This window comes from Haliotis rufescens, unplaced genomic scaffold (genome assembly GCF_023055435.1).
Source record: "Haliotis rufescens isolate VD_foot unplaced genomic scaffold, xgHalRufe1.0.p SCAF_17, whole genome shotgun sequence".
Taxonomy (NCBI): Eukaryota; Metazoa; Mollusca; class Gastropoda; order Lepetellida; family Haliotidae; genus Haliotis; species Haliotis rufescens.
Genome location: NW_025963857.1, coordinates 6,333,172 through 6,345,574, shown reverse-complemented (window position 1 = coordinate 6,345,574; position 12,403 = coordinate 6,333,172). Strand labels below are relative to the sequence as shown.

At 37.9% G+C, this 12,403-nt stretch overlaps 1 protein-coding gene across 2 annotated transcripts in view; it reads left to right on the top strand.

Annotated features, from left to right (window-relative positions):
• LOC124140905 (T-box transcription factor TBX20-like) overlaps nucleotides 1–9,693 on the top strand; it is a 30,387-nt gene extending 20,694 nt beyond the window's left edge. For both annotated transcript variants that reach the window (XM_046508769.2, XM_046508837.2), the window contains exons 4-7: nucleotides 866–1,033; nucleotides 1,572–1,648; nucleotides 3,478–3,608; nucleotides 8,445–9,693. In XM_046508769.2, the coding sequence (XP_046364725.2) occupies nucleotides 866–1,033; nucleotides 1,572–1,648; nucleotides 3,478–3,608; nucleotides 8,445–8,821 (753 nt within the window). In that variant the 3' untranslated portion in view covers nucleotides 8,822–9,693. The remainder of the gene's footprint in view (nucleotides 1–865; nucleotides 1,034–1,571; nucleotides 1,649–3,477; nucleotides 3,609–8,444) is intronic.
• Nucleotides 9,694–12,403: the final 2,710 nt, after the last annotated feature.

The window sequence follows — 12,403 nt, the reverse complement described above, 5'->3', positions numbered from 1 at the left end:
ATTGTATTTTTTAGTTTTTTATATGAACAAACTAATAATAATGAATTTCTTAATTATTTCATTTGGCAATGTAGCGATGATGTATTCTTTTTCAGATTTACGTAGCATTGACAACAGAAACATGTAATATTTTATTGAGTTTGGTTCAAATTTCCCTGAGATTAAAACAATATACATGTGAAACAGTGCTGCATTCTTTTAAAGTTTGCTTATTTCAAATCCTCATACATTTGTTTTCGCTTAAGGTATGTTACGGTTAAGGTTTTAGGTTGTATATTCTGCCCCAAGACATTTGGATAGCCTTTAGTGAAAAGTGGATAGCCTTAAGTGAAAAGTGGATAACCTTAAACGAAAAATGGATAGCCTTAAGTGAAAAGTGGATAGCCTTAAATGAAAAATGGATAACCTTAAGTGAAAAGTGTATAGCCTTAAATAAAAAGAAGATAGCCTTAAGTGAAAAGTGCATAGCCTTAAATGAAAAGTGGAAAGCCATAAGAGAAAAACGAATAGCCATAAGTGAAAAGTGGATAGCCTTTAATGAAAAGTGGATAGCCTTAAGTGAATGGTGGATAGCTTAAAATGAAAAGTGGATAGCCTTAGAAACGTGGATGGTATTAACTTAAATGCCAATGTGTGGTTTCGTCCTCACCTCATGTTCTATAAATAATACATATGCTGTATAATAAAGATATTGTTAACATGGGGACTATTATTATGTATTAATTATTTTCATAGTTTAGTTTGTTATACATCTATCATTTGTCTAATTTTAAAATTCAAACATTATAAACAATTACCATCGGGACATATGCAGTGATTCGTCAATGCATAAATAAAATTAAGCAATTTCGAAATTTAATTGCAGATCATCTTAAACTCGATGCACAAATACCAGCCTCGTATCCATATAGTGAAGAAGCGGGATGCCACGCCCAATCAGCCATCCTTGACAAGTCTCGACGCCGAGGAGTTCAGGACGTTCGTGTTCCCCGAGTGTGTCTTCATCGCCGTCACGGCTTACCAGAACCAGCTGGTGAGTTGTCTATGTCCCACACATCGCCTTGTAACGTTTCGATTAATGATTATGTCAAAGTTCAAAATTGAATATTTTTTAATTATTGGTTTACCCATTACTTACAGTAATATTTAAATATTAATAATTGATAATAATTGATAACTTGCACGAACCTTTATTAAAATACAACGAAACCTCCTTAATCCAGACAGTACCATTCCGGGGAAATTGTCCGGATAAACAAATAGTAAGTGTACAGAGTAATGATTATTTGTGCGTACAGAGACGTCCGCAGCAATATTCGTCCGAAAGGCTGGGTTTCCGGAATAACGGTTTCACTGTATACCGTATATCTTGAAAATAATGCGAGTGAAATTAATGCGAGTGGTCTTCGCTCACATTAATTAAACTACGGATCATTAGTTTGTAACTGATTCTCAAGGCTAATTATTATTTCAAGTTGGAATGAATCATACATGAATGTAGAATGTATAACTAACCAGTGTCGGTATATAAACATGTAAAATATTACGTTAATATTTTTTTAACATTTTAGATAACAAAACTGAAGATCGACAGTAACCCATTTGCCAAAGGATTCCGTGACTCGACTCGGCTGACGGAATTTGAAAGGTATTAAACTGAACTGGTTATGCACACTACACAAACCTCACATTTATATGAAATACTCCCTAACATGGCTAGACGCTTGCTATCATTTAGTATCCTCCTTGACATATTATAATTATTTTACGCATGCAAGTGTAAATACATACCTCTCTCTCGTCTCCTGCTCTACGCTCGTGGAATAACATCGTACCTATACTATGTACAGTAATTGATTTACTAGCATTGTCCAACAATTACTACTGTCTCGAGACATCACGGTTTCTGTCTATAACTCCTATTCATGTGAAATAACATACCAGACACATTTGCACATTTTGACAGGAGGGGTGTTTAGTTAAAACCGATCCTATATTTTTTGTCGTAAAATGTTATTATGCAAAATATTGGCGAAATGCTGAAATTGTGATAAACACACGAAGCCAGCGTTGCCTGGCAATTGTGTCGGATGTGATTTGACATTGACGGGAGGTGATAATCTACAGACAGCTTGTCTGCTTTTAAACAAGACATGATAAATGACGGTAATAGGAGTCATCTGGTCTTTATCTATATACTTACTATTAGGAATTACAGCATGCAGCCGTTCTATAACTAACGTCAAGATATAGGATGAGCGATATGAGAGGGAATAAGGGCGGGCGCCACATTGGAAATGCAAATAGGAAGATGAAGACCGTGTTTGAAAGTGAATGTGAAAGTGGGGGATTTGCGATCCTTCTTCCAAATTGTTATTTTCTTGTCAAGATTATGTTCACTGGCGACGTGCTTGTAATTTATTTCTCTTCACAAATACACACTGTGGACAACCGGGAATATTTTATATGTAAAAAAATATATAAAAATTCTTTGAAATGGACGTCCGTGGTGTTTGGAGAGGGAAAACTGCTTCGGGTAAACGGAACTGCTTGATGTTTATATGGCTTAAACTTTTGACGTATGATTTATAAAACCAAATTTGACAAAAGATTTACCGAATCACATTGAAGAAAAGTCTTGGGAGAATACGTTTCTATTGAAGTGAGAAGATATCTTTGTAACAGCTTCATTACAACACGCGAGCTGTCTGCTTGTTGAGCGGTGTAGAGACGTGTTTTTACCATACGTGTACCAGACTCGATACTAAAAGATGAATAAAAGATTCATCTTGAAATAGAAGTAATTGTATCTTGTTTGTACTTTGACAATTAGGAATGCAATCTATGTTTGATATAGGTGACATCGCCCTAATGCAGCCTAAGACCGCGTCATTCAGTGGGTGTAATAAAGTACGCAAATCTGCCTTTTTGGTGGATGAGTGGGTTAAAATTTAACGTTTAAATTTTACTTCAGCCATTTTGTGACTACCTTCTAACTTTCCATATTTTATGATAACTTTAAATGTCCAAATGAATAAAAAAAGTATTATTCTTTCGACATAAGGTATGTTGCGGAAAACCTGTTGTGATCCTTCCCAGAACGTTAGCACGTTCACCATCTGTCGTTTACAGATACGACATAAGGAAGTTGATTGTTTTAAACGAAATGTAAAATCTATACAGGAAAGGATAAAAAATATAATAGAGGACTGTTTGATCTGGGAGTGATTATAATTGGACTATCCGATGTCGTAGTGGTATTAACAGATAGGATTGTCTGAACGGTAAACAGGGTATAATTTGTGTAAGTGAGTGGGTTGGGCGCAAAGCCGTTTTTAGCAATGTCCCATCAGGACATCAGAAATTACACACTGCATACCAATATTCGGAATCGAACACGGCTACCTACCGCCTCTATTAATTTATAAAGAAGCAGTTTGTCAGCAACATTTTGTATATGTGGGCTCGTTCTTCCAGCCCAATATTCCGAGAGAGCATGGAAAGCCTCCTCCACAACCACACCTACGCCCGCTCCCCCATCCGCTCCTACACCGACGCCGAGCTCGAAGAGGTGATGCTCAAACAGCGAGAATACCTCCTGGCCAAGGGTAAGTCATTATCACGTACCATGGCTTTGGAATATATGTATTTTATGAAAACAAAACTAAGGAAGAGAATTTATGGACGCCAACTTCTTTATTATAAAGACGTTGACATCCATAAATTCTCTTCCTTGTGTGTATCACTTCTAAATGCCTTTCAAAGACTTAAAACCATTTATATAAAAGCAAGTCTAGCCAACTTTACCATGGCTTTGGAATATATGTATTTTATGAAAACAAAACTAAGGAAGAGAATTTATGGACGCCAACTTCTTTATTATAAAGACGTTGACATCCATAAATTCTCTTCCTTGTGTGTATCACTTCTAAATGCCTTTCAAAGACTTAAAACCATTTATATAAAAGCAAGTCTAGCCAACTTTACCATGGCTTTGGAATATATGTATTTTATGAAAACAAAACTAAGGAAGAGAATTTATGGACGCCAACTTCTTTATTATAAAGACGTTGACATCCATAAATTCTCTTCCTTGTGTGTATCACTTCTAAATGCCTTTCAAAGACTTAAAACCATTTATATAAAAGCAAGTCTAGCCAACTTTACCATGGCTTTGGAATATATGTATTTTATGAAAACAAAACTAAGGAAGAGAATTTATGGACGCCAACTTCTTTATTATAAAGACGTTGACATCCATAAATTCTCTTCCTTGTGTGTATCACTTCTAAATGCCTTTCAGAGACTTAAAACCATTTATATAAAAGCAAGTCTAGCCAGCTTTACCATGGCTTTGGAATATATGTATTTTATGAAAACAAAACCAATCTGGATTTATATAAAAGCAAGTCTACCCAGCTGTATTCCACAACATCGGGAAAATTATTTGTATTAATTTTAGAGGAGAAATGTATTTTGTAATAAAAGATTTCATAGACTATGTGTTAGTCTGGTTGAGTCCATCATAATATGTTTGCAGTTATAACGTTATTGCATATGTATACCTGGAACAACGCTTAGGACCACTCATTATTCGTTGTCACATAGCCAAACTGCCATGGTGTATTTGGCTACATTTACATTGACATTGATCTCATTATATCAATGTGTACGATATGATGAGAAACACGGTATGGCATGCTAGGTGGACACCCGTACTGTTTCACATCATATGATCTGAATAAACAGAGGAAACAATTAAAATGGTGCTCAAATAACGGTTGCCACAGTTACAACACGTGTTATTCGATAATCGATATATCGTTTCTGTACTACAATATAATATGTCACATCGTGAACAGAAAAAATAGCTTTCGTTACAAAATCATTTTTAAAATATTATTTAATACAGATATATACTGAACAAGAAAGTTAGGGATTATGAACATTTTGGGGATATTTTTTGTAGTGAAGACAAACAATTTCATAAAAAATATCCCCATAAATATTCATGATCCCTTACCGTTTTTGTTTATTATGTAAAGTAAACGGTGTTTAACTCTTTTCCACGTCTATATAATATTATGTCAACATAATGTTAATTTAAGAAATAATTTTGGTAAGTTAATTTTGGAGTGCTATAGATGTGTTGGTACATTCAGACAGGCGGACAGTTTATTGGTATGCAAGGCCATATGGCCTATAGTACAGTTCAGTTTTAACAGATACATGAAAATCAACGTGATTTTGAACATAGCATAATACATATTCTCAGTTTAAATACATGTTTTAGATACATTGCTAAAGATTGGATACTATCTTGGTACATTCACTTACCATGGAGATGTTGGTAGCGAGACAGTGTTAAACAATAAAATCCTCTTCATTATAATGGCGATGATACTCTCTGTGGAGATGTCGAGCTCGACATTTCGATATTCTTTAAACGCGATATTTACACGACACTCTAATTGTTGAAGTGTATATAGATTTGGCATATACGCAGCAGATTATTACCTTGTCGAATATCAGGGGGAAAAGGGATAGCAAAATATAAATCAATTAAATCATATACATACAAAATACATGTATAAATCCCTGTTGTTATATAACACCATAAGTTATCGCAGACAGATGAAAGCTTAATGAGATTAGTATCTGTATATTAAACACATATATATCATATTTTTAAATCCTATTAATGTGGGTGATTCATATAATTCATATGTTCAACAATGAAGGAAGAACACACGACATCATATATCAACGCCTTACATAGATGGAAGGTAAATGACGTAGTGATTTTATAGGATCTTCGCGTACTATTGTCCGATATAAGAACGATGGCGGGCAGTTTGCCCTGCACTATACGTACAGTTCACACACTGTGTTAAGGCTAATATGAACATAATTGCCAAGTATAACACTCAAGCATTATCGTTGGAAATGCTCATTTGAACAATACCATCTTGGTATAGCGTTGATGATACTGACAATGAGCTGTCAAATACCCTGTGAAGGCTTGGCTCCTAGGCCAACACTCCCGTGTCGTTAATTCATATATTGCGTGTATTTTGTCACTCATGGTAGTTGTCCGAATAAGCAGAGGTTACCAGTTCCCCACCTACCACCAAGTCTTAATAGCCTCCCCTGACCCTTATAAACACGATTTTCTTGATAGTTCGGGGCTAGGCTTTGTATACGGTTGATATTTCACATTGAGGTATTCTTCTAATAGCTTCAAGTAAACGATCCTCGCTGATCATTTGCCTCCCCAAACCTTATGAAACAGCTATTGTTCTTTTGAGTAAGGTCTAAATTTACACCATTGCATATTTCTAATGACATTATTACCGCGTGTAACCTTTCGTTGAATGATAATATGTGATCAAACATTCGTGGTATTGTTCTAAGCTTCGCTATCAACTTTGGCTTTGTGATGATCACCAAATTGTTTCTGTGAGCCTTTTAAACGGCGTGGTGTGCGAGTGCGCACACGGCCACATGAATTCTAACATAGCCTGATAAGAAATGAAATACAAAATGAGAGGGGGCAAAGAAACGATCCTTGACCCATACCTTACGAACTATTAGAATCAGTTCTGTCAGTAGTTTTGATGGCAGGGGGAGATAAAGCAACACCTGTACGTATGTCCTCCTGGTGGTCTCGCGAGAGGTCACGTGGATTGACCCTTGTCGTAAAGGGGACTGGTTGTCGTTAAGTAGGTCTCATCCGTTTGTCATCTTGGTCAAAAGCAACACACTGGCGGTTATATTAAATGTATTTCTTGCGTGATAGCGACGCCCTCGGTTGTAATCGTAAACGAGGAGCAAGATATTTGAATGCTTGTCTAAGAAATACCCAGGTTATTTTACAAAAGACGCGTTAAGACTAAGGGAATAGCCTGTGTGCTACACGCGATATACTCTCCGATAGCACAGCTCGATGACAAGGCTATATCTGCCATCAATTGGCTCATTTGCCAGCTCCATTATCACTAATTCATAGTCTACTATTGAGTTTCTCCACAAGTCCCTCATCACAGTTTAACAAAGGGTTACAAATGACTTGTGACAAACGCAGCTGAACTAATACACTTTATCCAAGCATTTATGTGTCACTAAGAGAAGCGGTGTATCAATTTTGTTTTTATATACCAGCCTATGATTTGTCTTTGTTTTCCGAATCGTCCACATACCTACCTTGCATGACCATTGACGAACAGAATGTTCTCTCACAGTGTCCCCTGCCCAGCTAAGCGACCGATCCCACTCTAATTCACTGTATTGGAATTCAACGCCTATTAAAGACACCACCTAATAAAGACACCATTGTTCTATCCTGCGCGAGACAATGGCATTTTATGTAGCCCAGTTGAGCTGGGGATCCAACTGGTTGTGTAGCCTACCCGGCCAGGTGTAGTCAGGTGTTAGCTCAACTTCTTCATTCCAAGCGTCACGCAATACCGAAGCAGTCAGTGGTCTGGATAGTCTTTGAAGTTTAATGGTGTCTAGATCATATTTACGTATCAAGGCGATAACGATCAAACACATTTATCGAAACAGCCATTCCGTAAATATGATACAGACTGTGGTTTCCTTCTTTGGAGCATCTTAACAGTGTTTTCAATTGTCAGAATTACACAGGAAAAAATATTATCCAATGAAAGGATTGAGAAATCTAAGACATTATTTGCTTCGATTGTGATACTTAGTTTGCTCCGTGTTGATAAACATGTACGTCCGACTTCGAACTTGCCTCACATAGTGACGAGTTAAAAACTATTCATGTTTAGTCTTTGATAGGCATTAGAAGTTGGAAGAACATCAAGACTTCTGCTATTCTTTAGCGGGGGCAAAAACTAGCCTGAAACATCATTTCTAAGAATAAGGAAGTTGTAAACGTCGTTACAAAGAATACAGAAGTTGTTATCCATTACAAGTTTCATGTCTTAAGTGTCTTGCTCCTCACGACTTTCATCAAAACTTATTTGGAAAGGAGAGAGGATTTTTTTCTTTAATTTTCATTCTTTAGAATGTTCTATGAAAATTAAAAAGTCTTTCTAATTACCATTTGACAGACACACTTCGTAAACTGGCGCTAGAACGAAATTGAACGATATTTCTTTACAGTGCTTAAAAATAATATTTATGAGCGGGTGGGTCAACAGGAAATTAAATTTACCAAGTCTTAAGTTCATACGCTGTGATACAACTGAAATATTGTTCAAAGCGTTGTTAAACTTCACTAATATCATAGACCCTCATTCGCGAACATTTTTAGCCACCATCAAGCATGGGTGTATATTTTCTTTTGCCCAGCAGTGTACGATACACATTAGAAAGTTGTAATTCTTGATCAATGTGAAATAAAAATAATTTTTGTGAAAGTAACCATGCTGGCTGTATGTTTATATACCAATAACGGAATCTTGTTTATTCAGATGACCCGTCGTCTATGGATAAGAACGGTGTGTTCCCGTCCCCTACCTGGTCAATATGGCGTCCGATCTGCTCCACAATGATGAACTCGTCCTACTACACAGCCAGTCGGCCGTTTTACACATTCTATGGAGGCTTTCTTGGACTTGCAAATTCGAGCGCACCTTTTCCGTCTGTAGCGTTTCATCCGGGTCTTTCAGGTGTGAACGGGTACCCGCCTATGAGGGAGATGACCCAGCCCAGTGCATCTGTCGCCCCCTCGGAACACTCACCAAGCCCTCATCACCACCTAGGCATGTACAACCGATACCATCCATATATGTCGCCTGATAAACTAAAAAGCCCAGACTCAACTGTGGTTGATGGTTGTCACCCCTGATAACCTTCACATTGTGACTTGAAAGCTCCACACACCGATATGTTACACTTCCGGTCGTTATTGAAATGAGTCGGAGACGGCATCAGTTGGGAACATGTCTTTCATCTATAATGGCTGTTATGTGCAGAATTTGACCACAGATTATTTCGGGGAAGATTTTATGAGTATTTGTGTTAATTTTTTATGAGTAATATAAGAAGTCAGAACTGCATGAACATTTAATCAGCTCACGAGACAACGCGAGAACTGATATCTTAGTTTATTATTGTCGTCAATGACTATTTGTTGATTATTGAAATATTTATGATTCTCGAAATGACCAGCTACTTGATTATTATTATTATTATCCTTATTGTATCTGTAAATTATCCGGCTATTGATTTATGAGAACACGAATATTAACGATTAGTTAACTGTGAGGGCGGTGGCATAGTATAGTGGTCTAAGCGTTCGTTCGTCACACTGACGACCCGGGTTCCATTGCCCTTATAGGTACAATGGGTCAAGGAAATGCCGTGATTTTGCTAGAGTATTGCTAAAAGCGGTGACAAACTAAACTCACTAACTAGTTAACTGTGAACACGTGATGGATGCACAAAGTGACCACAACATAGGCATGCTGTGATTCCATTCCAAATCAACCAGAAAACAGACACAGCGACAGGAAAATACAAATCTTTATGATGTATAGTCATATATCACTTGTAAATATTTCATCAAGTTTGTAAATGTCTTCCATATACACGTGTAAAGCGAGTTTCTGTACCACTATTCTCGCTGTAAAAAGGATCTTCATATCAAGAACATGTGTTTGTAATTTATGTGATATGTTTCTGAATCAGTTGTTCTTTAAATAAAGAAAATGAACATGACTAAAGTGTGTTTTTATTGTATCGTCCGTGTGTTGTGTATGTGCATGTATGAGTGAGTGAGTGAGTCGGTCGGGTTTAACGCCGGTTTAATTCCTATTCAATTTTTATCACATTTACCACATTGATAAAGCACACTGCCATTTGCAGCGACTGATGGATGATTACACGTGGCTCATTTGTTTGTTACATGAAACACGAGCGACTGGACCAACTGTTTCATTTTGTTCGTTTGTAATTTAACGCCGAAGCATTCCAGTCTGTAAGTAATCAAGTCTGCACCAGACAACTCAGTGATTGATATTATGAACAACGATCCGCGCAGTCTGTTTAAGATGACACGCAGTCAACCAAGTTACCGAGTCTGACCATTAGTTTTAGTCGCCTTTTACGACCAGCATCGGTTGCTGGAGAGCTATTCAAAATTGGAATTCCATGGGCGAGGAGAGGTGAAATGCGTTTAACGTCACGTCCAAGATTAGTGCACTTATATATCGACGTGCATGCAAGTGTGTGTGTGTGGTTGCTTGTACTAGTCCGAACTAGGGGGCACGGGTGGCCCAGTCGTCTGAGCCGCCGCGATTCGCTGTGCAGAGTTGCGTCCCTTGGGCAAGCCAGAAACCTATGATTGGGGGTTCGAATCCCGGTTCGCCCCAATTATGTTTCTAGGTTTGTCAGCACCATACCCGTGCTCGTTGGTTTCACCGAAGTGGTAAACGTCTTAGATCTGCATCACTTCGGGCTTTCCTCCCACATTAAGCTGACACGCCGTGATATAACTGGAATAATGTTAAAAGCGGCGTTAAACCCAACTCACTCACTCAGTCACTCACTAGTCCGAAGTGATGCCACTTTTATAGTGCTAGTCCACTGAGATACCAAGCCGAGTTTAACATGGATACCCCACTCAGATCCAGTGTCCTGACTCCGAGCCGACCAGCCCCTTAATGCCGAGCGCCAGGCAGAGTAACAACAAGTACCTTTTTAAACGTCTTTTGGTATGAAGCGACCGGGGATCGAACCCCGGAGTTTCCGCTTTCCGGGCGGACGCTATACCATTAGACCACGGTGGCGGTCGAATTCCATGGGAACTTCAGGGGTATATGTGACATAGAGACATGAGGAGAATCACCAATGTGGAATTAGGTTAAGATGCTTCAAATATGTTCCCAAAATGGAAGGACAACTAAGGATCAATAAATGTAACCCATTTTGAATTATGTATTTCTAAACTGGTTATGCGTATAAAGTATTATTTATTGTTTTTAACACCGACACAAGAACAGAAGTTGTTGAGACTGTGTGGTTGGTTGGTTTGGTTGGTTTGTTGTTTAACGCCGCACTCAGCAATATTCCAGCTATATGACGGCGGTCTGTAAATAATCGATCTAGACCAGATAATCCAGTGATTAATATCATGAGCATCGATCCAAGCAATTGGGATCGATGACATGCATCAACCAAGTCAGCGAGCCTGACCACCCGATCCCGTTAGTCGCCTTTTGCGACAAGCATAGTCACCTTTTAAGGCAAGCATGGGTTGCTGAAGACCTATTCTACCCCGGAATCTTCACGGGTCTGAGACTGTGTGGAGACTGATAATGTACCAGACTTGGCACAGACAGACGGATAATTTAACTGGTAATTTACTTACACTGATGGGGCACATGGAGACTGAATATATAGTTTACTTAGACCAGGCACATGAGAACTGATCATTTACTTGAACTAGGCACATGAGAACTGATCATTTACTTGAACTAGGCACATGAGAACTGATCTTTTACTTGAACTAGGCCCATGAGATCTAATCATTTACTTGAACTAGGCACATGAGAACTTATCATTTACTTGAACTAGGCATATAAGAACTGATCATTTACTTGAACTAGGCACATGAAAACTGATCGTTTACTTAGACTAGGCACATGAGAACTGATCATTTACTTGAACTAGGCACATGAAAACTGATCGTTTACTTGAACTAGGCACATGAGAACTGATCATTTACTTGAACTAGGCACATGAAAACTGATCGTTTACTTGAACTAGGCACATGAGAACTGATCATTTACTTGAAAAAGGCACATGAAAACTGATCGTTTACTTGAACTAGGCACATGAGAACTGATCATGTACTCAAACTAGGAACATGGAAAGTGATAATTTACTTCAATTGGGCACGTGGAAACTGATAAGTTACTTAAACGAGGCACATGGATATTGATAATTTACTAAAACGAGGCACATGGATATTGATAAGTTACCTAAACGAGGCACATGGATATTGATAATTTACTAAAACGAGGCACATGGATATTGATAATTTACTTTAACTAAGTACATCAAAAATGATAATTTAATTAAATTAAGTAAACAGAGACTGGTAATGTACTTAAACTAAGCACGTGGAAACTGATAATTTACTTAAACAAGGCACATGGAAACTGATAATGTACTTAAACGAGGCACATGGAAAGTGATAAAAAACATAGAGACCGGTAATTTACTTAAATTTGAAACCAAGCACAGGGTGAATGCGCTCTTCAATAAAACTATGTACCCCGTACGTAGATCTGAGAAGTTCCCTTTTTCCTTGTCATTACACACACATAGGTTCCATCACACACAGCAGACAAACCTGCTGTCGGAATCAGGAAGGGGGAATGACGGTCAGTTAGAGTACTGAGTGGGGTTCCCTCATAGTCCCTGG